Source organism: Delphinapterus leucas, chromosome X, assembly GCF_059928025.1.
Source record: "Delphinapterus leucas isolate spDelLeu-1000000601 "Yukka" chromosome X, BTC_Dleu_Yukka2, whole genome shotgun sequence".
In the NCBI taxonomy this organism is placed as follows: Eukaryota; Metazoa; Chordata; class Mammalia; order Artiodactyla; family Monodontidae; genus Delphinapterus; species Delphinapterus leucas.
The window spans coordinates 92,905,455-92,931,753 of NC_143150.1; the positions used below are offsets into that span (position 1 = coordinate 92,905,455).

Here is a 26,299-nt window from a genome sequence, read left to right on the forward strand (position 1 = left end):
TGCCCTTCCTCCACTTTCTCTAGGTAAGCACTGCCTCCTACCAAGGGGCTTCTGGGAAGGTCAGTGATTCAGGCTAACCCGGCATCTAGGGCCTCCCAAATGGCATTGGCTGTGGTGGAGACTTTCTGTACAACATCATGTATTCAGATTCAGTAGGTGGTTATTTACCTGTGACACTTTCCAGTTCTGGGGACAAGACAGTGGACAGCATATATGCCATTGTTTGGGGGGGGGGGCATCTCTAGAATATAAATGACTTTTTTCTTCTGTTTTTCTTTTTCTTTTTTTGGGGGGGGGGCACTCCGCATGGCTTGTGGGATATTACTTCCCCGACTAGGGATCGAACCCGGGCTCCAGCAGTGAAAGCACGGAGTCCTAACCACTGGACCGCCCGGAATTCCCTACAAATGACTTTTTAATTAACCAACCAATCTAACTGCCTTCTAGCATCTTGAGACTGTCACCTTCTTTTCACCCTAAAATTATAGTCCTTTCCTCACAGTTCTGGGTCTAAAGAACCCTATATGTGAAGCTATCTGATTTTTATAGGATCAGATGGCTACAGTCATGGGGCTTACCTAATTCTTGATATTCATCATCCTTGGGTCCATCTGATCTCTCTGTCCTCCTTGAAGTCCTGCCCATTACCCAATGGTGAACAATCTAGGGCTTCCCCTTTTAGCTGACTGTTTCACCTTAATACCTCAAGCCCTCACAGCTCAGCAGGCCATCATATTGTCTGAGCATGTTTTCCTGCAAGAGTTCCCCCATGACAGACCTCCTTCCCTTGACACAGACCTCCTGGCTGTGCACAGAGAACACCTCCAGCCAAGTCCTTCTCCTATGCAGCACCCTCAACTCTTCCCATCAATTGTCTCCTTGCCTCTCACCTTTCCTTTCTCAGACACATCCTCAACCTGGCTACCTGCGACACTCTCAAAGAAACAGACCTTTCCCTTCCCAGTTCAATGTTTAACTTTTTTTTTGGGGGGGGGGCATGCCTCACGGCTTGCGGGATCTTAGTTCCCCAACCAGGGATTGAACCCGGGACCTGACAGTGAAAGCGCCAATTCCTAACCACTGGACCACCAGGGAATTCCCTTCTTTTTATTATTAAATAACATATACTTATTATAAAAATTTATAAAGTATATTTTTTTAAAACGCATAAGGGGCTTCCCTGGTGGCGCAGTGGTTGAGTGTCTGCCTGCCGATGCAGGGGACACGGGTTCGTGCCCCGGTCCGGGAAGGTCCCACATGCCGCGGAGCGGCTGGGCCCGTGAGCCATGGCCGCTGAGCCTGCGCGTCCGGAGCCTGTGCTCTGCAACGGGAGAGGCCACAACAGTGAGAGGCCCGTGTACCGCAAAAAAAAAAAAAAACAAAACTCATAAGGAAGTAGGGGGAAAAATTGCTTTCTAAGCCACCACCTGGAGGCAATCACCGTTAACTGGTGTTTTTACTTCTAGTCTTTTTTCTAGTCAGATTTAACTTAAGAAAAAATAAGTTATATGTTTCATGTTGCATATTTCTCTATGGATTAATGTTATATCACATACTATTCCCCATATCATTAAAATTCTTTGTAAGCCCCATTTCATCACGTGGATATACCATAATGTTATTCACTAGTGTTTATATCATTTGATGTCATTATTATAAATAATACTTTGATGACCATCTTTCTGCAACATCTTTGCCTGAACTTTATATTATATTCTTTTTTTAACATCTTTATTGTAGTATAATTACTTTACAATGGTGTGTTAGTTTCTGCTTTATAACAAAGCGAATCAGTTATACATATACATATGTTCCCATATCTCTTCCCTCTTGCATCTCCCTCCTTCCCACCCTCCCTATCCCACCCCTCTAGGTGGTCACAAAGCACCGAGCTGATCTCCCTGTGCTATGTTCTTGAGACAAATTTCCTTTTCAAAACTACCACGTACTGACTACTTTCTATGGGCCAGGGGCATTTCATACACATTTGTCACAGTTAATCTTCACAACCTATGAGATATCCTTGTTCCCATTTTACAGATGGGGAATCTGAGGCTTAGGGAAATTTATTTACCTGGCCCAAGTTCACCTGGCTAGAAAAGTTTGGAACTGGGATTTGAACAAAGGTCTATCTCCTGATTCCAGAAGTCATACCCTTAAGTACTATGCTTTGCTGCTTCCTTACTTTCTGTGGTGGAATTACTGGGTCTAAGGGTATGAACATTTTTTAATCTTTTTAATCTTTTTAAATCTTTTAAATTACCAAACTGAATTCAACTCCCACCAGCAGTTTTTGTGGGTGTTCGTGGCATCTTCAGGGCCAATAAGCTTTGCCTCTAAGATTATGTATGATATCTGTAGAATAAAACCTAAATTCCTAAATATGCTTTCCAAGAGCCTCACAGTTTGGTCCCAACTTTCTTTCCTGATGATTCCATTGGCCAGATATGGCCTTTAAGTCTGTTCCTTGCTTTTGCTCAATTCTGATCCTTCAGCTTGAAATGCATTGACGTTAGAGGTCCACCTGACAAAATCCTACTCATTCTTCAAGACCATGTTCATACCACCTCGTCTGTGAAGCCTTCCTAGATTCCCCTACTGCTCTCTCCTCTGTATTCTCACAGCACTTTGTTTACACCTCTTGTAGCATTTGTGTCATCTTGCCCTGTACTGAACTTTGTAGTATAAATGTCACTCTGCCCCACCAGAGTACCAGTTCTTTGGAGGTCAGGACCCTCTCTTATGTAAATGCGTGACTCCCGTGCTTAGCACAATGCCTTATATAAAGTAGGGGCTTGATAAATTTTTGTTTAATAAATGATTTGCAACAGCCTCAGGGGAGTTTTGACAAGTTTCCTATCCCACATGAGTGGTTAGGACAGTATATTTGAGTTGGGGGAAGACTCCCCAAATTCCTTTTGGTTCTCCCTGCAATGCAGTCCAAAGACCCATTGAGTCTAGCGACCGACCTTAGTCTGGATGGCTAGCACTTCCTTGTCAGGATAAACACTCAGCTCTGGCCATTCTGGGCTTTGCAGCCTCTCTCTCCAGGGCCTCTTGTTCTACTTTCTCATACCCATTCTCTAGGAAGTGGCTGCTTTCCTCTCTCTCCTAACCCTACCCTCCATCCCAGAAAGGACCTGGTAGACGGTACCCTGTGAAGATACCCAGAGTGCAGGGGAGTGAGGGCACTAAAGGTGGGGGAAATAGGGGTTGGGGTTGGCGACAGAAAGGAAGCTCAGCCAACCAGGACCTAACCAGACAGTCCATCACTGGCTCCCATCTGACAGAGAGCTCCTCACCCACAACCCTGGCCCAGAGCGGCCTATCTGAGCCTGTGCCTCTATCCAGGCTTTCCTCAGAACGACAAACCGCCACTCCTCAAATACATACTTAGGGTGGTTGGGGTCCAGTGAGATACTTCAGTAAGGTCGCAGAAAAGTCACCAAGAGAGAAGCAAAGGAGCCAAAGGTGATGAGGTAGGTTTGGAATGTGTCAACATGACCAGGCTGAACTACATTTCCCAGACTTCCCTTCCCTTACGTTTCCGGTTAGAGAGATTCTGTTGGGAGTTTGGGAGGGCGGAAGGGCAACAGTGGCCATTTTGTGGCTCACACACGGCATTGCACGTCTGCTCTGCCTTCCCCTGGGCTCCTGCTTCAGCTTCTCTGGCTCCCAGGCTAGGGTTAGCTTCATGCCAAAGGGCCCCAGCTTCTGCAGGTCTCCACACCATCAAGCTCAGAGGCAATAAGAACTGACATGGGTTTCAGTCCATTGTCATGAGCTCCATCTTGTGCTTGTGGGTTCCATGTTGTCCTTGATCTTCCCCCATTTTGCGTCTGTCTTCCCTTCTCAACTGCCTGCCTATGGACTTCAAGCTCCAGCATCATATGGGAGATCAACAGCCGTACAGAGACTACTTAACCTGCTTGTACAATTGTATAAGTTCAAATCCTGTTTTTTAAAAAAATCTAGTGATTCTGCTTCTCTGATTGAACCCTGACTGATACAGGTGGTACAACCTCAACAGAGGGGGTGGGGATAAAAAGAAGCCTGGTAGTCCCTCCCCCCAGGCAAACTCGAGGCTGGTTTGAAGGTTTTCCTGACAATCAGAATTCGTTCTGAGCCTCCTGGACCACAGGACCTTTGCAGAAGCTACTGAGTTTCATTGGGAGTTTCCGCAACTTTGCATGCACAAATGAGTTGTCACAAGCACTTGGCTTCCTGTCTTTTGATTTAGAAAGAAAGAGAGAAAGAAAAAAAAAAACAGCAGCCTATAAAATGAAATGGCCCAGTGGAGAATTATGACCAACCTTGGCATACCTGAATCAAAATGACAGACCATGAAATAACGTGTTTTACTCTGTGTCAGCTGCCCTGCCTGTCCCAACTATCAGCTGAATTGCCTGCCACAATGATTATTTCATCTGCCGCAGTGAAAATCTTGGAGCAGCCCACAAATGCTTCAATGGCAAAGCCTCTGGGGCCCCTGAATGGAGGAAGATGGATGACGGACGAGGTGGGAAGAAAGAGATAGACTCCAATAGGAGGAGAAAGCTAGTCGCCACTTCCACCAGCAGGGTCACCCAAGATGTTGACTACCCCATGGAAGAAGGGTCCAGGATCACCACCAAGTGAGCCTCTGACTGCTAAAGGTTTGACAGTAAGGGGCACAGGTAGGCAAGGAGAGGTAGCCCTGACCAGGGCATATCTTCCAGGGAATAAAAGAAGAGTGTGCTGGGCAAAGCCATGAAAATGAGAATAAGATGTAATTGTGGGAAGTGGCAAGTGTCATGCCCCCTGATTACAGTACGGGTCAAGAGCCGTGGGTAGACGTTGCAATGGTAGGACTGGGGCAGGGGGGTGGGGGGCTAAATTTTATTCTATAAGACAGTCGTTCTCACACTTGAGTGGACATCAGAATCCCCTGGAGGGCTGGTTAACCCTGGTACTGAGTCGCAGCCCCAGAGCTTCTGACTGTGCAGGTCTGAGGCAGAGTCTGAGAATTTACATTTCTAAAGAAAAGTGATTTGAAGACTGTGGATCTTTCCACAAATGGGACCTAAAAGTGGTATGCGGGGTGGATGGGCAAGGGAGTGAGGTCAGTGAGGCTGTGTAGCAAAAGTAGGACAAGGCCCCCAAAACACAGCTTCTGGTGAAGAAAGTAGGGAGGAGAGGCTGAGTTTCAATGCAAGAAAGCAACACAGTCTGGCCTGGGATTCAGGCCTGGGTTCAAATCCTGGCTCCACCACTAAGGAGGGTTCCTCAGTGGAAGATAAGTCGTAGTCAGAAGCCTGTTGGGTGAGCACTGATCCGAGAGGGAAGTCAACCAAGTGATCCTCAGTGGCCTGGCCGCCTGCCCACAGGCTGCTGGAGACCACGGGCTGGGTGCCCTTTTCCCCAGACCCCAAAGCCAACTCCTGACCCTCGGATTTTCCTGTCTGGGTGCCCAATCTTACCAACCACTATGTCTACTTGGCCACTCCAAATAGGGGACAAGATGATAACACTCATTCCCCAACCCTTCTCTCTGAAGTTACTGAGCTCCCTGACTAGGGTTTCCTGGGGTTCCCAACTGTTTTTCTTCCAAATTTAAAGACAGTCCTGGGTCAACATAGTCACGATGTGGAGTACATTTGTTTGACCCTCCAAAGGCAACCTTATTTCCTACTCAGAGATCCATTTTATTGTGAAATTTGGGGAGGGGGCATTTTACCATTGACCCCCATTGACCCTTGGAACTGACAACACTACCTTGTGTTCACAAAGCCCTCCATAGTGTGTAAAGCACAGTGAGATGTTTATCACGCATCCAGGAAAGTAGTATCAGGTACCTACAATGTCCAGAGAGCCAGCTAGAGCCAGGCAACCGAGTGATGTACCTGGTGTAAACCAACCATCTACCATAATGCCCACGTGAGAGATGAGGAAACGGCCTCAGAAAGGGAAAGGGACTTGCCTAAAGGCACACCTCCAGGCCAGCTAAGCCCAGGGGGAGCACAAGCTGGGGGAGAGGTGACTGATGACGCAAATGGACACAACACACTGCTAGAGATCACAATGATGACAGCACAACTTGACATAGGGAATCAAAGCCGAGAGAGACCAGCCGTTAAGATAAGGAAGTTGAAAATAGCTCCAGATATTCTAACCTGGAAGACTGGGAGAATGGTAAGGTCACTTACAGAAGTGGGAAAATTGGGAAAGGTGCTATCTTTGGGGCAAATAATAGCAAATACTCATAGAGCCCTTCCCATGTATGTTTTGTCGAAAGCCTTACTTTAGGTTTCAAGGTTCGTAGGATTCGCTGGCAAAATAATCACTCTACACTCAGTTAAACAAGAATTTAGAGAGAGTTTATTGAATTAACAAAGATTACAGTATACTAATTAAGAAAAGAATAGTATAACTAACTAAGAAAGAATAGTAAAGACAGAGGTTTATACATCACCGAATTGGGGAAGCACCTACATCCAGGTCCAAGCAGCGCTGGGAAGTGCCTTGAACAGCAATCTGGAGTCCCAGTTGGGAAGGTCCCCGGTGGTGCTTCCACCCCACGGGTGACGTTTGTCACTGAAGGAGCCCAGCTTTTAGCACCAGGCCACAGGCTGATAACAATCAGCCTACGTGCAAGTTTGTAGCTCTGGTTGTTGTCATAAATGCCTTGGTCTTAACTCATAAGTCTTGGAATGTTCTTTTTTTTTTTTCCCTGGTTTTTTTTTTTTACATCTTTATTAGAGTATAATTGCTTTACAATGGTGTGTTAGTTTCTGCTGTATAACAAAGTGAATCAGTTATACATATACATATGTTCCCATATCTCTTCCCTCTTGCGTCTCCCTCCCTCCCACCCTCCCTATCCCACCCCTCCAGGCGGTCACAAAGCACCGAGTTGATCTCCCTGTGCTATTCGCTGCTTCCCACTAGCTATCTACCTTACGTTTGGTAGTGTATATATGTCCACGCCTCTCTCTCGCTTTGTCACAGCTTACCCTTCCCCCTCTCCGTGTCCTCAAGTCCGTTCTCTAGTAGGTCTGTGTCTTTATTCCCGTCTTACCCCTAGGTTCTTCATGACATTTTTTTTCTTAGATTCCATATATATGTGTTAGCATATGGTATTTGGAATGTTCTTGATCCCTGGGGGCTGGCCAGGCCCTCAAGGTGCAAGAAGTCCCGTGACTTACTCCTTGTCTTATCTAATGGTTTACAGTGTGTGCCGGCGCCACCCCTGCTGGCCTGGGTGTAGCTCAGCAGTTTGGCATGCAGCCTGCTTTAGCGTCATTGTCCCGTCAGAGAGAGGCCTAGCGCCACCTCTGAAGCCTGAATAAGGCTACTTTATTAGCCTCCCCAACAATGTACCAGACACTTTCCCCGTAGATTTGACCCTCCCAACACCCTGATGAGGTGGGTACCACAATTATTAGGGTAACCATACATTCAGGTTTGCTTGAGACAGTTCCAACATACGCCAGCTGTCCCGATTTAATTATTAATATCATCCCTTTCACTCTCAAAACTATCCAGGTTTAGAAGATAAGTCACAGAGTCCCCTTATTATTATTATATTATCCCTCAGTTACACACGAGGAAACTAAGGCACAGATCAATTCAAGAGCTTGCCCCAGGTCAGGCTGTTGTTAAGTGACAGAGCTGGGATTTGAACCCAGGTAGCTTGCCTCTAAAGGACAGGCTTGTAACTACTTTGTCATACTGCCTCTCGAAGTTGGTATTGAATCCAGTTTTTCACCTTTGCAGCTGGGGGGTGAAGGCTGCCCACCTTTCCAGGCAAAGACCCCACCCCAAGCCAATGAATTCCAAGATGGAATGGAGGCAGGCAGTGGCCTGGAGAGGTTAGACGTAAACAAGATCCACCAGGAGGCGCTGGTAGAGGCAGGAGAAAGGATAAACCACATAACTCCACCCGTTCAGGGGGGATCTTCATTACTCCTCTCCTGGGAGACCTCCCCATCGATTTGAACAGAACTTCTCAAACATTCTATCATGGCTCAACCCAGAAACTCTGCGGAGTATCAAGAATCTAAACAAACAGAAACCCCGCCCAAAGAAAGGATGTCACAGAGCTAGAGGCTCTGTTTCATGTGGAAATGGGAGCTCTGTCAGAGACAGGCCTTCTGGTGCGAGGGAAACATTTTATATCCCTCACCCCGCCCAACCAAGTCTGTTTAGTTTTTGATTTAATGTTGTTTTAACATCTAGTCAACGCTGCAGGGTATGTTATCCGCTCTGAGATGATCCAAGGCAAACTCCAAATTCTGGCCCCACTCTTGGCTGACTTCCTGTCCCTGCTTCTACCCTTTGTGACTAACTTTCCATCAGTGACTAAGTTGCAGGGAACCTAAATTGCTCAGCCGAGGCGAACGGTACCAGAGAGAAACTTCCCAGTGGGGCAACGGGCCTGTCATAAGGCTACAATATCTTATGGTACCTCGTAACAGCGGCTGAGATGAGCTGCATCATAAAGTAACATAAAAGACTGAGATTTATGAGGACAGTTTTGGATGTCTGAACTTTGAAAATTACCCAGAGGGTTTCTCCAAAATAATCACTGTGGTGGCCAGCATTTGTAGAATGAAAAGTTAACAAACCACATTGAGTCTGGGTTTCAGATTAAAAAAAAAAAATCAGAAAGAACTTTAATAAAAGAGGGGGAAAAAATCCATCTACTGAAGTTGGAAAAGAACCGTGAGCTGTTTCTCTTAATAACATAAACCAAACAGGGATTTTCATGGTTTTGAATACAATGCAGCTTGAAGACATATTTGGGAACTTTGCGGTTAATTATCCACAACTGATACAGTTATTGAATCGTCATTGTTCTAATTAGGACACATTGATTAACTAGGACACATAATTAACCTAAACTCTCGACGCATTGATTAACTAGGATACATAATTAACCTAAACCCTGCTTCACAAGCATATTTAACAACTAAATCGTGTGAAAAGTGTTGAGGTGTGCAACCAGAAAGACAACTCACAGGTTTATTAGCACTAGAACTTTCTCTTCTCCCTGGGTGCTAGGAGAGCTTGATAAAAGTAAATCCACTAAAAGTAAAAACTCATTTGTTCAAGATTTCCCTCAGCTTTCCAAATTGAGCTGGCCAGGGCAACCTTCTTAGCGGAAAAGCTAACTTCCAATCTTTTTTTTGCTTCTGGCATCACTACATGTGTGTATTCGTACATCCCCACATAGAACAATGGTGGCCTCTGTGGGCAGCAACATGAACTTTTTTTTTTACTTTCACACTGTACAGTTCCATAGTATTTGAATATCTCACACTGAACACGCCCATGATGGCCAACTTTGGAAACATCTATCCTCTTGGTGCATGGAAAAAAGTACACGGGCTAACCATTCTCTACAGTCAGTGTGGGCACCGCCTATGTCCTGACCCATTGATGGGGAAGATGGTGGTAGCCCTTGGAAAGGGTAAGGAGGGGAATAAAGTGACTGGAGTTAGCACATCTGCTATCTTTAGAGGTGTGCCATAATTTGCAAACATAATTTTTATTTGCCTAATTTTTATGTTCTTGAAAGCCTTAGAACAAAAGAACAGATTCTATCTGAGAAGTGAAAATTAATTCTCATTTCAGCATGAAGCTCTTCATTAGTTGGATATGTCCTTGGAAAGAAGGTCAGATTCCTGAATCAAACCGTGCCTTGTTAGCACTGTGACCTCAGCTTGCTGACTTCCAATCTTAAAGGAAAGCCGACTTCTTAGATTTCTCTTTCTAAGAGCAGCTAGTGTTCTTTCTTCTACACATTTTTTTCATCAGAAAAAGTGTATTCAGTGGTGGTAAATCTTTGCTTTGATTTTCTTAAATAATATAGGCTATATTCTCTGTGGTGTGCAATGTATCCTTGTAGCTTATTTTATACCTAATAGTTTGTACCTTTTAATCCCCTACCCTTATATTGCCCTTCCCTCCTTCCCTCTCCCCACTGGTAACTGCTAGTTTGTTCTCTATATCTGTGAGTCTCCTTCTTTTTTGTTATATTCACTAGTTGTGTTTTTTTAATTCCACATATAAGTGATAAATCATATAATATTTGTCTTTCTTTGTTTGACTTATTTCACTTAGCATAATGCCCTCCAGGTTCATCCATGTTGCTGCAAATGGCAAAATTTCTTTCTTTTTTATGGCTGAGTAGTAATCCAGTGTGTGTGTGTGTGTGTGTGTGTGTGTGTGTGTGTGTGTGTATATATATATATATATATATATATATATATATATACCACTTCTTTATCCATTCGTCTGTTGATGGACATTTAGGTTGATTCATAAATGTTTGCCTTTCGAGTAGCATTTGCTTTGTGGAAACAGCTGAAAGTCATCCAGAACCAACTGGGATCATTAATATGGGAAATGAACTTGAGGATAATGTGCACCAATAAGCAGCATGATCTTTAACAAGTCACCTCCCTTTCCTGGTCCCTACCTTAGTATCCTCATCTGGAAAATGGGAGCATTTTACTAGATCACTTGATAATGCAGTCTACCATTTGCATTGGCCAGCACAAGCTGTGAAATTTAATGTCACTGCATTTTCCACAAACTGTTTAAGCTTTTTTAAAATCAATCACTTTAAATTTCCAGGAGAGTCACAGGGCAAGAGAAAACTAAAAGCTAAAAGTCCCTGTGTATGCCGGGATAATGTCTGTGAAAGGCTTGCCATATGACCTGACACTTAGAACTTCCATAAAGTGTTACCCTCCTTTCCCCAACTGTGTCCTGCCAACCATGGTTTCAAATAGTGATCACCACAGAGGCTTCTGCGTCAGCCCTCCACATGCAGCTCCCTTGCCACCCTCTGGAATTCACCAACACACAGGACCACTGGAAATGGGCTGCGTGTGCCCCACGTTCTGTGATGGCAGGCGGTCAAACCCCAACCGAGATGCTGTCTCCCTGTTGCCATCTTCCACTTCCAACGGGACCCTCAAGCTGGGTAGATCTCACCCATGGCATGGAACTTGAGAAGGACTAGGGCAATTCCGGGTAGGTTACTGAAGATCCACATGACTTCTAAGTTGTGGTCTGCTCTGAGGAAAGCCCCCTCCTGCTCTCTTGAACTCTCTTATCTCTCTCTGGCTTCTAGGGAGGAACAACAAGCACAGCTCTCTCCATCAGAGTCACAGAATCATTTGTCTAGACAATTTAACTTTCACGCTTCTGTTCCGGTAAGAACCCTTTAAATGGGGACACTGCTGATTGCTGGTGACTTTTTTGAGAAAACACATGACAGGATGTGGATAAAAGCCAACCGAAGGTCAAACAGTTCATTGGGGAAGTTACTTCTCATGTACTCAGATTTCACTAGAAGCTTCAAAAGTGAAAGCAAATCTAGATTTCCATCTCAGTTGCTGTTGTTTCCGCACAGAACAAGTGCTTTTCCCTTGGCACCAGTGTATGTGTGTGTATATATTATACATATGTAATGTACATATGGTATTATGGTAATATATTACACAAAATATACAATATTAATAATTTATTAACCAACATTAATAAATATAGTATAAATGTTAATATAATAAATTTTATATAAAATAATAATATGCAATATAATTATATATAACATATAATATTATATGATATATATGTATGTGTGTACATATGTGTATATATATATATAAAACAGATTCATTTCAAGGAATTGGCTTATGAGATTGGGGGACTGGCAAGTCCAAAATCCATAGGACAGGCCAGCAGGCTGGAGAACCTTGTGCAGGACCTGATGTTATAGTCCACAGGTGGAATTTCTTCCTCCTCAGGGAAACCTTAGTTTTGCTCTTAAGGCCTTTCAACTTCTTGGATCGGGCCCATCCACATTATCAAAGATAATCTCCTTTACTAAGTCAACTGACTGTAGATGTTAACCATCTCTACAAAATACCTTCACAGCAACACCTAGATTAGTGTTTGATTGAACAACTGGGCACCATAGCCTAGCCAAGTTGACACATAAAACTGACCATCACAATGATGTACCCATTAAATTTCATTGACTGTTTTATAAACTATTAGAGATTGAGGTGGAGAAGCGTGACAATCTCTCTCAGTACCACCGTGCACTGAAGACCCCTGTGAGGTGACAGTGCAGCAGAGCAAAAGCCGGGTCACTTGCACCACACCGTGAAGACCTTGACCCACTGGCTGGTTCCCTAGGGATGGCACCAGACAGGAAATGCAAGGATGAGGAAACCGGGCATGAGAGGGGGAGGGGCAACAGAAGGCCAGTGTTTGGTTTTCCTTTTGTCTTTCATTGGAAGATGGTGAGTTAGCCCTGTTGCCCATGTATAGAGAAGGGAGTAGTGATTTGGAAACTCCAAAGCAATGGGCAATCCCCAGAAAGTGTGTATTTCCAATAAAATAATGAATCGTTATTTTATTGGAAATGTTTGGTTTCCTAATTCTGTTTGCCATTGTCCAATATCACTGTGGGCTTGCACTTGGTCAGCACAAACCAAACAGGAGTAGATGCAGCCCCACTCTGTGAGTGGGACCTTGGGAAGCAGCTGCCTCCACCATAAAGGGAGATTGGGGTACCAGATGGGTTTAGAGCCTCTTCCAGCTATAGTTCTAGAGATGGCCCAGAACCTTCTCAGCAAATATACCAGTTATTTATTGCTGAGTAACAAACCACTTCAAAACCAGGGGCTTAAAACAACAGGAATCATCAGTTTTGCTCACAAATATTCAATTTGGGCAGGGCTTGGTAGGAAGGCTCACGAGGCTCCACATGGCATCAGCTGGGGTGGTTCAATACAGCACTGGAGGACCCATTCCCAAAATGGCCAAGTCATGTGTCTGGCAAGTTGGAGGTTGCCTATCAACTAGGCACTCAGCTGGGTGAGAGCTAAGGGTCTTGCTTTCTCTCCATGTAGCCTGGGTTTCTTTACAGCATGGTGGCTGGGTACAAGAGAGAGCCAAGTAGAAGCTGTATCTCCTTTCATGGCCAAGGCTCAGAAGTCATACAGCATCACTCCCATAAGCATTCCAGTCACTAGAGTCACCAAAGCCAGTCCATACTCTAGGGGAAGGGAATTAGACTCCACCCTCGATGGGAGGAGTGTCAAAGAGTTTGTGAACATGTTTTAAAATCACCTCCACAAATGATACCTCTGGTGTCCACCCTCATGTTGGGTACTAGCTCTGACACCTCCGTTTTCCTTGGCCCCCTCCCCCATTCAGCCGATCACCAAGACTTGTAGATTCTACTACCCTCAAATCTTTTCATTCTCTCATCTCACACCTGGACCATTGCATCTTCTTAACTGATCTTCCTGCCTCCATTCTTTTCTTCTGTGATATTTAGGATTAGACTCAGCTGCATGTGACAAAAAATCCAAGTAACAGTGGCTTAAACAAGATCAAAATATACTTTTCTTTTACATAAAAAAAACTGATACATAGCTGTCCAGGGCTGATATAGTGGCTCTGGGATTGTCAGAGATCCAGGCTACTTTCATTTTTCTGCTCCACAACCCTTAGCATGCCCTGGTCCAAGATGGCTGCCCAAGCACCAGCCATCACTTCCACATTCCAGTCAGGAAGGAAGAGGAGTAAAGAAGGATACACCCGCTCCCTTTAAGGACCTTTCTCAGAAATTTCTACTTATATTTCATTGACCAGCACTTAGTCACGTTACCACACCTAGCTGCAAAGGAAGCTGAGAATGGAATCTTTATTCTGGGCAGTCATATGCGTCACTGAGGTTTTTGTACAGCTTGTTGCCTCTGCACAGATACCCTCCCACCCTCTTTGCACGCTAACTCTACCCTTGCTTCAGGCCTCCACTTAGACTTCACTGTCTTCCAAGAAGCCTTTGAGGGGCCCACAAATATGTTTTGATTTCTTTTAAAATCAGAAGAAAAACTCGATATTTTAGATCCAAGAACATGTTTGAATATATAATATTAAGGCATTTGTACCAATGCAGTTGTAAAATATCATTTTAAATATTTTTTATGGAGGAAGGGGCCCATGAAGGCAAAGGATTTTGGAGGTGCCAGTGCCTCCAAAAGTTCTGGTGTGGCCCTGCTCCTGTGGGCTCCCATATCTCCCTGACTTCACACCAGTCATAGCTCCCTCTGCACCACGTCGTAACTGCTGGGCATTTGATGGTCTCCCCCGCCCGACAGGCCTGGGAGGGCAGTGTCGACTGTGGTCCCCTTTGCATCTGCAGTGCCTCAAATACAGTCTGGTCCTTGGTAGACTCCCTGCAAATGTTGGTGGGTGAATGAATGAATGAGTGCTCTGAGCTCACCCAGCTACAGGGTTACAACCCCAGTAAAGATAAGGATGCAGGTCCTACCTGGCTCCACCTACCTGCTTCTCACCTGGTGTACTGTCTTAGTACAAATACTAGGTATGTGTGACTTGGGGAACTCACTTAATCTCTCATGACCAAGTGACCTCCCAAAGGCCCCACCTCCTAATACCATCACACTGGGGATTAGGGTTTCAACATATGAATGTGGTGGGGTGTGGGGAGGGCAAACATGCAGTTCATATCAGGTTCAAATCCTGAATCCAGCCCTTCCAATACCTACCTACACTCTGCAGACTTCCGGTTCCTCAGTTGCAAAATGCGGGTGGAGACACGGGGTCTCCAAGGCTCCAGCTGCTTGCTAGGGATGCACTGCCTGCCCAGTGCCCGCCTCCCCTGACCCCAGGACCGCTCAGTCCCTTCTCGACTCCCGCCCTCCCTCACATAGCCTGCCCAGGGCCCTCCCACCACGCCCTCCAGGGGTACTGTGCTCCATAACCCCCCCAGACCCCCTCAGGGCCTACTTGGTCCCCCGCAACCCAGCAATCTCCCCCAATAGCAGGGCCTGCCCGTGCCGGTCCTGCCGGCGCCCACGAGCACTCAGCACACTTTCCTCCTCCCGGAATCTCTCCCACCTGCTGCAGGGCCTGCCCAGCCCCCTCTTGCGCTGCCCGTCACAGCGACTCCTGGATCGCGTGGTCCGGCGCTACGCGGAGGTGGCCGACGCTGGCAGCATCTTCATGGACCACTTCACGGACCGCGACAAGCTGCGTCTCCTCTACACGCTAGCTGTCAACGCCCATCCCATCCTCCTACAGGTATGCAGGGACCCCCGGCCCTGGAAAGCCCGTCCAGGGAGCGGGTTCACTTCCGGCTCCGAGGGAGCAGGCCCTGGGTTGAGCTGTCTCTGCCATCACTGCACACCTTGGGGCCACCAGCCCACATTAGTACCTTTGTGGCATTTAGTAAATATGTGTTGGCTTCTGCAGTGGGGAAGTGCTGTGGTTGCTGCAGAGGAAAGAGGTGTGGGAGCTGGGGTGGAGGGGCGGTGGGGAATGGCCACTTTCACGGCCAGAGGCAGCCCAGAAGGGCTTTGTGGGGGAGGGCGACTTTGACCAGGTGTCTCAAAGATCAGTACGAGGGGCTTCCCTTCCCTGGTGGCGCAGTGGTTGAGAGTCCACCTTCCGATGCAGGGGACACGGGTTCGTGCCCCAGTCCGGGAAGATTCCACATGCCGCGGAGCGGCTGGGCCCGTGAGCCATGGCCGCTGAGCCTGCGCGTCCGGAGCCTGTGCTCCGCAACGGGAGAGACCACAACAGTGAGAGGCCCACGTACAGCAAAAAAAAAAAAAAAAAAAAGAGGGGGCGGGAGAGGAAGAGAGGGAGGAGAAAGAGGCGAAGGAGAAGGTGCAGGAAGAGGAGGGGGTGGAGGAGGAGGAAGCCCCACAACATTAATAATAATTAGTATTGTTATTAATTATAATTATTTATAATATTATATCGACTTTAATAACTATAATAATTATATCGAGATTATATTTTAATTATTTGTAGTATTATGTTAATATTAATCATTCTAATTAATAATTATATTAGTTATTATATGATTATTTATAAATAAATATAATTATTTATAATATAATTGTTATTTTAATATTATTTATACTATATTATTTTGTTCTAATTTATAATATATTTAATTCTAATTATTTATATTATTAAAATTATTTATGACATATTATATAATATATAATTACTTTTTTTTTTTTTTTTTTGCGTTACGCGGGCCTCTCACTGTTGTGGCCTCTCCCGTCGCGGAGCACAGGCTCCGGACGCGCAGGCTCAGCGGCCATGGCTCACGGGCCCAGCCGCTCCGCGGCATGTGGGATCCTCCCAGACTGGGGCACGAACCCATGTCCCCTGCATCAGCAGGCGGACTCTCAACCACTGCGCCACCAGGGAAGCCCCATATTATTTTAATATATAATATATTAACTATATATTATTGGCCAAAGGCATGATGGCTGAGTACATAATAACAACTCATTTCTTGAGCACTAGCTATGTGCCAGGCACTGTGTTAAATGTTTTACATCATTATCTCATTTAATGCTCACAACTCAACAACCCCACAGGAATATTATTATTGTCCCCTCTTCCAGATGAGGTAAGTGGAGCCCAGAGCTGTGAAGTGACTTGGCCACAGCCCCTTAGCCAGTGTCAGCAATGGAACCCAAACCCAGAGCTGTCTGACTTCAGGGTCCAAGCTCTTCCTGCTAAAAGCTGCCTACTAACGTTGGCATTTGAAATCCTAGAGGAGAAGAAGGAATTGCTGGTTTTCCTTCACGCTCAGAGGCCTTCTTCTCCAATTGTCCTACACCTAGTGGCCAAGGCAGGTGACCTGACTGCTTCCAGCCCTGGCTCCTGAGAGGTCTGGGCTGGGAGTCTCCATCCACCCTGAGCTCCGCCCAGGAAGGGCATGGCGTCGATCTGCCCCCAACCCAGGGATGACTCGTGGCCGCACATTTAGACATCGGCAGGGGGCCAGGGGCCTCTCTGCATGGCACACAGTGGAGAGGCCCCAGTGGGCGGGGGTTGGGGGGGGACAAGAAAAGGTTCTTCACAACATGGTGAGTGGGTTAAAATGGCAGAAGGCCACAGAAAATCATCAGAAAGGGGGATGACTTTGTTTTTTTAAGAAGGAAAATGAGGAAAAAAAGTGTTAATATTTATAGTTTCTGTCATTTCTCCCATAAAGAAACACCATTCTAGATATAGCTGCCTCAGTAAATAGTCAAAAAAAAAAAGCTAGGATATTCCCTCCACTCTTTTTTTTTAATTGAGATATAGTTAATTTACAATATTGTGTTAGTTTCAAGTATACAGCAAAGTGATTCAGTTTTATATATATATATATATATATATTCTTTTCAGATCCTTTTCCCTTATAGGTTATTACAAAATATTCAGTAGAGTTCCCTGTGCTATACCATAGGTCCTTGTTGTTTATCTATTTTATATATAATAGTGTGTATATGTTAATCCAAAACTCCTGGAGCTCTTACAAGGAGACAGAGGAAACTGGGTAGAGCTGTGTGCTTCCCTAGACCAGTGTTAGGCTGTCAGAACGTTCCAGTCAGTTGGGGAATCTCTGTGAGTGTGTAATTACCCCAACCAGGCAGATTTGCCCAGGACCACGCCCAGGACCAGTGCAGCAGTTCCCAAAACTTGAGTCACCCAAGGGTCACCTTCATAATTTTTGCCCTATCCCAGAACCTACTGCCTGCACTGTTATTTTTTAAAATATTTTCTTTAAATCAGCCTTAAGTTGACCCTCTTTTTTTTCCCCCATAACCTCTTCCTAAGCCGTGATGTCTGTAAAATCTGAAATGCTAGTCATATTTTTTCAACTATACAACTCTTCAAATAAACACATTTCCCTGAAGCCTGAATACCCTCTAAAATTGTAGCAAGGGCATCGGCATTCTCTTACCTCGCTTGGGGCAACTTTGTTGAAATGTAATCTACAATATGGAAAGAAGAGCTCCCTTTTCTGAATCCCTCCATCAACAACGGAATAAAAAAGTGGTGGGGGGAGGGACGGGGGGGAGCAAGGTATTGCCATGTTCCAAGAGGTATAAACAAGGTTAAGGGATGCTTTGCTGACGTGTCTTGAGACGTTGGGTACCTGAGTAAGGCTGATCTTTCTGTCTGCTCTTGGAGAGAGAGAGAGAGAGAGAGAGAGAGAGAATGAGAGAAAGAGAGGGAGGGAGGGAGGGAGGGGGAGAGAGAGAGAGGGAGGGAACTGTCTCAGGAGGTTTTTCTCTCTAATCCTCTAATGCCTCCTCCTCTCGCTTGGCAGATCTTCCCGGGCGCCGAGGGATGGCCACTGCCCAGGTACCTGGGCTCCTGCGGCAGATTTCTGGTCAGCACTAGCACCAGCCCGCTGCAGGAATTCTATGGTGCACCCGCAGACCAGGCGGCCGACCTGGCCTACCAGCTCCTGGGTGTCCTGGAGTCTCTGAGAAGCAACGATTTGAACTACTTCTTCTACTTCACCCACGTGGATGTGGACATGTTTGGCATCTTCAACAATGGGCATCTGTTCATCCGGGATGCCAGCGCACTGGGCGTCATCGACAGGCAGGAAGGTACCCAGCATGGGCCTGGCTGAGCAGCTGTCAGAGGGGAAGCCAGGGTGACAGGCGCTAGGGAGGGGTGACAACGGGGCCTGGGGGTGGGGTGTGGCTCACACCACTGGGCCTCGCCCGTCTCCCTGTGTCATCGTGAGAGCAGCCCAAGTTTGGGACGGGAGAGAGTCCCTCTCCCCGTTTTAAGTCTCTGCTCCAGCTCCAAAGGGGAACCGGACTTGACCTTGTCAGTACAGGAGGAGGAGACCTGCACTGTGCTATGGCCCCAGCTTCACCCTCTGAGGGCACTGCCGTTGTCTGATTGGGTCTGTGTGGCGTGGGGACATACATCTCCCCCTCAGAGCCTTTCTCATCAGATGCTCTGTCTGAACTATCTGGCTGATTCAGTGGTACATTTCGCAATCCATTTGGGCACCTTTGCTTTTTATAAAGTTTTCAAATTGAAAAACATGGCACCGAATGAGGTGTATGAGTGAATCGTGTTTTTGATGATGTGCACAGGCTCATCCAGGGTTCTAGAACCCTTTGAACATCGCAGTCTGTAATGGTGACTAGATATTCTGAGCCCAATAGTAGGACAGAGGATTTTAATTTCCAATTTCTGATTTTGTTTATATGAGAAGGCCTACAAAGATAGACCAATTAAACCACGCTTACTCATGTCCTGATTTGCCTTTATCAAGAAGAATCAAATGAGAAGAAGTGGGGCTGATACCAGAATATTCGGGATATGTGAACCGCTGAATAGCAGTCCCCCTACAACCCACTGAAGGCATATTCTGGATTACCTGTTCTTTCTCCCAACTTTGTGTTTAAAGAGGGCACATGAAACCGGCCCTAGGAATTTCCTGAGCTCCCTAATTCTGTCATAATAATGGGAGAATCACGATATGCATGAGAGCCTTGCAATTAGAAGCCCAAGTTCTGGTAGGAAGAAGTGCGTTTTCCATCCCCAGGCCTCATCTTTTTTTTATTTTTTGGGTGGCATGCAGGCTCTTACTTCCCCGACGAGGGATCAAATCCATGCCCCCTGCAGTGGAAGCACAGAGTCTTAACCACTGGACCGCCAGGGAAGTCCCAGGCCTCACCTTATTGTAGCCAAGAGAGTTCCCCCCAGGGTCTCAACGGATGCCATCGTGTCCCTGAGCCCTAAATCTCCTGGTGACAGGAGATGCTAGGAGTCTGAACCACTTTGCCCAGCAATTCTCATTAGTGACGCCTTCCCACAAGGAGAACAGGTTGTAGGGTGTGTGATGTCTTCCATTCTCTTGTAGGCAGCCAAGCGGCCTCCAGGGCAGGAGAGAATAAAGACATCTTCAGCTGCCTGGTCTCTGGCTGCCAAACCGAGCTGCCCTCCTGCGACACCATCCCTGAGAAGCAGAGCCTGGTGCTGGTGTGTGGCCAGGTGCTGCCCCCACTTCTCCAGGCCAAATTCCCGTCCCCGGTGCAGGAGGAGATAGACGCCGAGCTCGCTCGCTGTGGGGAGGGAACCCGGCCAGACCCCGAGGTCCTCCAAGCTGCCAGCCGGCTGAAGGACATCTTGAGGCCCCTGAGAACCTGTGACCCCAGATTTGCCTACCGCTACCCAGACTGCAAGTATAATGATAAGTTCTGAGGGGCTGGAGCCTTGCTGGCCTCCGGGGACCACATCCTTGGAACTTCCGCTGCCCGCTCGCTTGCTGCACGGTTGAAAGAAGCTGCTCCCTTTTAGACACTGGGAGAAAGGTACCTTTGTTTCCCAGGGAGAAAGGAACATGCCAAACATCAGAGGGCAGTCATGCCATCGGGTGGCATGATTACCCTCACTGGCTGGGTCATCGTGGAAGAGCCCAAGGGTGGGCATCGGAAGAACCAGGTGTGGACGCTCACTCGGCCTCTTTGAGCCTCATTTTTCTCTCTTCTCTACCAGACTCTTGAGTTAGTGCAAAAACACAGAGATATGAAGGGCCAGGGACACGTGCTCCCTCCCCCCAGCCCAGGTGGTTAAAAAGAATGTTCCAGAAGCATGCACGGTCAGGGCAAATGTGACAGAGCCGTGGAGGTCAAAAGGCTGGCACGGAGGGAAGACTGTACCCCTGCCCTAGCCCTCCTGCTACACTCCCCGCACTGCCACAGGGTGAGGAGACTGCAGGACAAGGGGACACGTGGACAGAAGCCCCTTCTGTCCCAGAAGTGTCCAGAGAGGCACTTCATGGTGTGGGAAGGAGCCAGGGGTAAGAAGAGAAGAGGGCTGGGCTGGGGGCCAATGTGTTTGTCCAGGTCCTCAGAGAACCAGGTGTCAAGACAGGATTAAATGGGCAAGGATTGTATCAATATTAAGGAAGATGCCTGGGTGGGGGCGGGGGGGCGGGAGGAAAGGAGGAGGGAGCCGGAGAAGGCTGGGAGAGCCATCAGGCCGGGCTGTAAGGTTGACCCCTCCCTCCCCCAAGCGAGGGCAAGAAGGTCAGGTTGGGGCATCCCAGACTGCCATCTGCACAACCGAAAGAAGCTTCAGCGAGACCGTCAGGGTGTCCTCGAGGCAAAGCCAGCCATCAGAGGAGCTTCGCAAGAATGGAGAGCCCTTATATTCCTGTGGCAGGGAACAGCCCGTGGGAAGCGTGGCCTCAGCCCAACTGCAAAGATGGATTTCAAAGCACAGCGCAGGGCGCTTAGCCAGTTCTGCTCCCTGGAGCAGAAGGTCTGTGAGTTCGAAGATTCTCATTGTAGCCACAGCCGGGAACCAGGGCCAGCTGTCTCCACACCGTGGCCTCCAGGGCAGGACTCTTAAGTAGTCTGAGAATTTTCATTCAAACTTGGCCTTACAGGTCATTCTAAAAATAGTTTTTCAAGGTCAGCCAACGGAATATATTTTATTCAGCAGTTTGCTTTATATCTTTAAAATGTTTAGCCACGTGGTATGTGGGTCTCCGTGTATACTCCTGCCTGGGCCCCTCAAACATTAGTGGGGCTTCCTTGGACCTTTGCCCAGCCTCCCTGCCAGCCCTCCACCCCCCCAGGCACCTCTCAGTCAGCTTCCTCTTTTCTACCTCTGAATCACCACCTTTAAGGTCAGAGTGCCTGGCTTAATAGGCTTCAAGCTGCAGACGGGGAAACGGAGGCCCAGGGAGGAAGAGTGACTTGCTGGGATAGTTCCAGAACTCCTGCTACCCGTCCAGGCTCCTCTTGCCTTCCCCTTCAGCCTCTGTCCTGCCCAATTCTGGTCCCTCCACTCACATTTAAAGAGTAGCCAAGGAAAGTCCTGTTTGGTGGTACACTGCGGTGCGGTTGGGAGTTCCTTTTTGACTGCTCCGGGCACTACCTCTGGGGCAACTGTAACAGTGAGGATGCCAGGCCAAGCTTCTGGGAGGGCAGGCTTGGGCTGCCTAAGAGTCTTTGAGACAGTTGCTTCCTGGCTTGGTCTGGAGAGCGAGGATTGACCACCCTTCCCAACACCTTGCTTTTTGAGCCCAGTGAAATTGATCTTAGACTTCTGGCCTTCCGAACTCGGAGAGGATAAATTTCTATCGTTTTAAGCCCTCACTGTGGAGTCATTTGTTATAGCAGCCACAGGAAACAAACACATACCCTGAACTCTTAGCGTCTGCTTCCAGAGAACCCAACTTGCAATGCTCCCCAGCTCCAGTCTATTGTGATGGATTCAAAAGCCAGACCCACCAATAAGGAGTGTGTTATGCGTCCATAACCAGGGCTGGGGCTTGGACGGTTCCGTTCCTCCACGGACTAAGTCCTGAGCATCATTTAAGACCCTGAGTCCTACCTTGACCCAAAGCTTTTCCTGACAGCCCAGCTCCCGGCAAGCCTTTTCTGAATCCTACCTCTGTACCCCTGAACCCCAGGCCCGCACCCATTTGAGGCTAACCTCAAGGGTATTCCAGAGAGATCTGTGCTCCGCCTTCCCATCCAGCTGGGAGCTCCCTGAAGATGCTAGTGGCACAGAGCTCTTTGTGTTCCCCGTAGCAACCAGCACAGGGCTAGGCACAGAGCACGTGCTCAGAAAATATTCTTGCTGAGAATTATGACTGTGTTCTTCAATCCTTTTTCTTCTGTGCTCTGCATACACCATGTGCTCTAGACTGATTTATTGTGTCCCCCGCAAAAATTCATAGGCTGAGATCCTAACCCCCAATGTGATGGTATTTGGAGGTCATGGGGGTGGAGCCCTCATGAATGCCCTCATAAAAGAGACCCCAGACAGCTCCCTCACTCCTTCTGCCATGTGAGGACACAGCAAGAAGGTCCTGGCTATGAACCAAGAAGCTTGCTCTCTCCAGACACTGAGTCTGCCAGCCCCATGATTCTGGACTTCCTGACCACCGGAACTGTGAGAAATAATTGCTGCTTATAAGCCACCCAGTCTGTGGTATTGTTACAGCAGCCCAAACGGACAAAAACACCATGTTGAACATATACAAGTCGCAGCCACGTCCTCGAGAACAGCTCTTTTCCCTCAACAGCCAGGAGACAAGTGAGTCAACACTCAAGAGACCTAGCCATCATACTATGTTCTCATCCCCCTGGAATCTGATTGGAGGCATTATTTTTTCTGCGTTTTGCCAGCCACTGTCTTTCTGCCTGCAGGACCGGCTGCATAATTTGTGGGACCCCCTGCAAAATGAAAACATGGGGCCTCCTGTCACTGAGAATTGCAAGATGGGGCCAGCAGAGTGTTAACCTAAGTGCAGGCCCCGTACGACTGTACGTTGATGCCCACGAAGCCAGCCCTGGGTGCCTGAGAATACTAATTAACCTCTGTGTAGAGGGTTCTTGGGGTTTACTGGGGTCTCACTTGATCTCCACAACCAAGGGGAGTAGCTGTGGAGCCAGAGGTGATATAAAATATTTAATAACCGTCATGGCAAAGGAACTGACGTAGGAGAACAGACTCCATTGGCTTCAGCTATCAGCTCGGCGTCCCCACAGCCCTGCGGGCAAGTCCTACTTTTCAAACAAGGAAACTGATTCAAGCGATTTGCTCAAAGTGACAATTTTTAGGTCTCCTGCTTTCCTAGTCCTCCCCTGTAGCATCTAACTTCTGCCTATAAGTGATTGCATGAGCCTGAATGTTTCCTCTAGAGCTAAAATAAATACTTTGTTGGATTTGTATTCATTTTGAAAAGGTCTAGAGCCCTGGAATCAGACAGACCTGGCTTCAAATCATGACTGCTGGTTACTGTGTAACCTTGGGCAAGCTGCTTAACCTCTCTGAGTCTCTCTTTCCTCACTCATAAAAAGATGAGAAAAAGATTTACCCTTGCAGGGTTATTATCCTATTTAAATAATACACTGTTTCTCAAGAGCCTGGCACATACGGGCATTCTATATTTAATGGTAAATGTAGGGCAAGAGCAGAGGGCTTCCTGGCAGAAAGGGCTCCTCACACAGCCAAGGTGAGTGCTGCAGCCTCTCCGGAGGGACGCTGATCTCTGTCCCAAAGCTCTGCTCCAGACCAAAGGAACCACCAGGATGCCGCAGGCTGCCGGACAGTCTGACTCGGGCCATTTTTCTTCCCTCCCGCTCTCCAGACTCTGGGATGATCATGAATGGCAGCCGGGCAGCCACTACACTTGCCTTCACAGCCTAGGTCTCCACCAGGCTCAGGAGGGAATCCTCCTTGAGCAGGTAACGTTGGGAAGTCCACCGGCGCTTAGTATCCGAGAGGTTCAAGTATCCCTCTTGGCCCATTGAAAGCTCACAGCTCACTGCCTGTGTGTGGTGATGTGGCTTTCCTGCCCACTTCAGGCCTGTTGCTCACATATATTGACACAGCTGAGCTCACGTGCACACAAGTATAGTCAGATCGGTCTGCAGCTCTTCACGTCATTTTTAAAAAATGGTTGCACCTGCGGACTGTGCAGGATGGTCAACACCCAGGCTGAGGGCCCTGATTTGCAGATGTAATGACCCTCTAAGAAGGCAACTTAGAGGAATAGGCCAGCAAAGGGGAGCTGAGCAACCAGTGACCCGCCCATTGGAGCTCTTTGTAGAAGCAGACAAGGAGAGAGAGCACCCCCAGCCCACTAGGGTGAGCAGGGCATCATCTCAGGTCTGAGCTGCCTGTGGCAGCGCAGAGGGATCAGCGGCTCCGGAAGCAGACTCGTCTGCTTTCAGATCCTGTGCCAGCCTCTCTCACCAAAATTAGTACGTCAAAGTTATTGATTGCAGCGTTGTTTGTCATTGCAAATACAGAAAACAGCTTCAGTGCCCGTACATGGGAGAGTGGTTGAATAAACTGCAGTACATCCACACAAAGGAGTGCTATGCAGTTCTACAAATGAATAAGGAAGGTCTCTAGGAACTGACATGGGATGATTTGCAAGATATAGCATGACGTGAGGGGAAAAAAAGCTCACAAGGTTATTTATAGGATGCTACCTTTCATGTAAGAAAGAAGAAGATATAAGAAAACACTTATGTATCCGTTCACCTGTGATGCAAAAAAAGATATACACACATACATATGTATGTGTGTGTGTATATGCATGTGTGGGTGTATAGATACATAGATCTAAAGAATAAACCAGGGGGCTTCCCTGGTGGCGCAGTGGTTGAGAGTCCGCCTGCCGATGCAGGGGACGCGGGTTCGTGCCCCAGTCCGGGAAGATCCCACATGCCGCGGAGCGGCTAGGCCTGTGAGCCATGGCCGCTGAGCCTGCGCGTCCGGAGCCTGTACTCCTCAACGGGAGAGGCCACAACAGTGAGAGGCCCGCGTACCACAAAAAATAAAATAATAAAATAAAAAATAAATAAAGAATAAACCAGAAGCTAATGAGATTGGTTCCCTACAGGGGGTGGGTGTCAATGCGGTGGAAAGAAGAGAGGAATGGGAGTGGGGCAGCAGGGATGAGGGGGGAGTGAAACTTTTCTGAGCATGCCTTTTTGTATAACTCTGACTCTTAGAACCATGGGAATACCTCACACAACCCACAAATAAATAGTTAAGATCAACCAGGAGGTGGGTTGAACTAAAATGAAATACAAAGAATAACAGATGGACCCAACTGTATTACAAATGAATAAAATAACTACACAGAGGAACTAACTTAAGTAACTTGCAAGCTAAGCCTTTTGACTACATAGTATAAGACGAAAAACAACAAGAAGTGTACATACACTTTAAAATGGTTAATTTTATGGTATGTGAATTTTACCTCAATTTAAAAAGAGAGAGGAAAAAAGAACCATCCACAAAATCTGTGCTCTAGTCAGTAAATATTTTTCTCATAAAGATCTGGGTTAGCAATTCCGAAACTAAGTTTTGAGCATGTAGGTAAATATGTTGTGGATGGTGAGAGACGGGCTTCTCATGGCTCGAGAAAGGAGTTACAAGTCAAGAAAGAGGGAATTTTGTGTTCCTTCCAATTTTGAAGTCTGATGTTAGACTGGAACTGGAGGTATCACTATGAACTCAGGCTTTCTTTTTCTTTTAATTTTTATTGGAGTATAGCTGCTTTACAACACTGTGTTAGTTTCTACTGTACAGCAACATGATTCAGCTATACACATACAGATATCCCCTCCCTTTTGGACTTCCCTCCCATTTAGGTTATCACAGGGCACTAGGTGAGCTCCCTGTGCTATACAGCATGTTCCGCTCAGTTGTCTATTTTATACACGGTACCAATAATGTATATGTTTCAATCCCAGTCTCCCAATTCCTCCCATCCCACCCCTTCCCCCTTGGTATCCATACATTTGTTCTCTCCGTCTGTGTCTCTATTTCTGCTTTGCAACTAAGATCATCTATACCATTTTTCTAGATTCCACATATATGCGTTATTACACGATATTTGCTTTTCTCTTTCTGACTTACTTCACTCTGTATGACACTCTCTAAGGATTTCTCATATGTATGC

At 47.0% G+C, this 26,299-nt stretch overlaps 1 protein-coding gene across 1 annotated transcript in view; it reads left to right on the forward strand.

The window, feature by feature from the left end:
- Positions 1-23,833, forward strand: part of DIPK2B (divergent protein kinase domain 2B) — a 51,639-nt gene extending 27,806 nt beyond the window's left edge. Inside the window, exons 3-5 of the mRNA XM_022556440.2 lie at positions 14,941-15,114; positions 18,158-18,446; positions 19,721-23,833. Of these exons, the coding sequence (XP_022412148.1) occupies positions 14,941-15,114; positions 18,158-18,446; positions 19,721-20,061 (804 nt within the window). The 3' untranslated portion in view covers positions 20,062-23,833. The remainder of the gene's footprint in view (positions 1-14,940; positions 15,115-18,157; positions 18,447-19,720) is intronic.
- Positions 23,834-26,299: the final 2,466 nt, after the last annotated feature.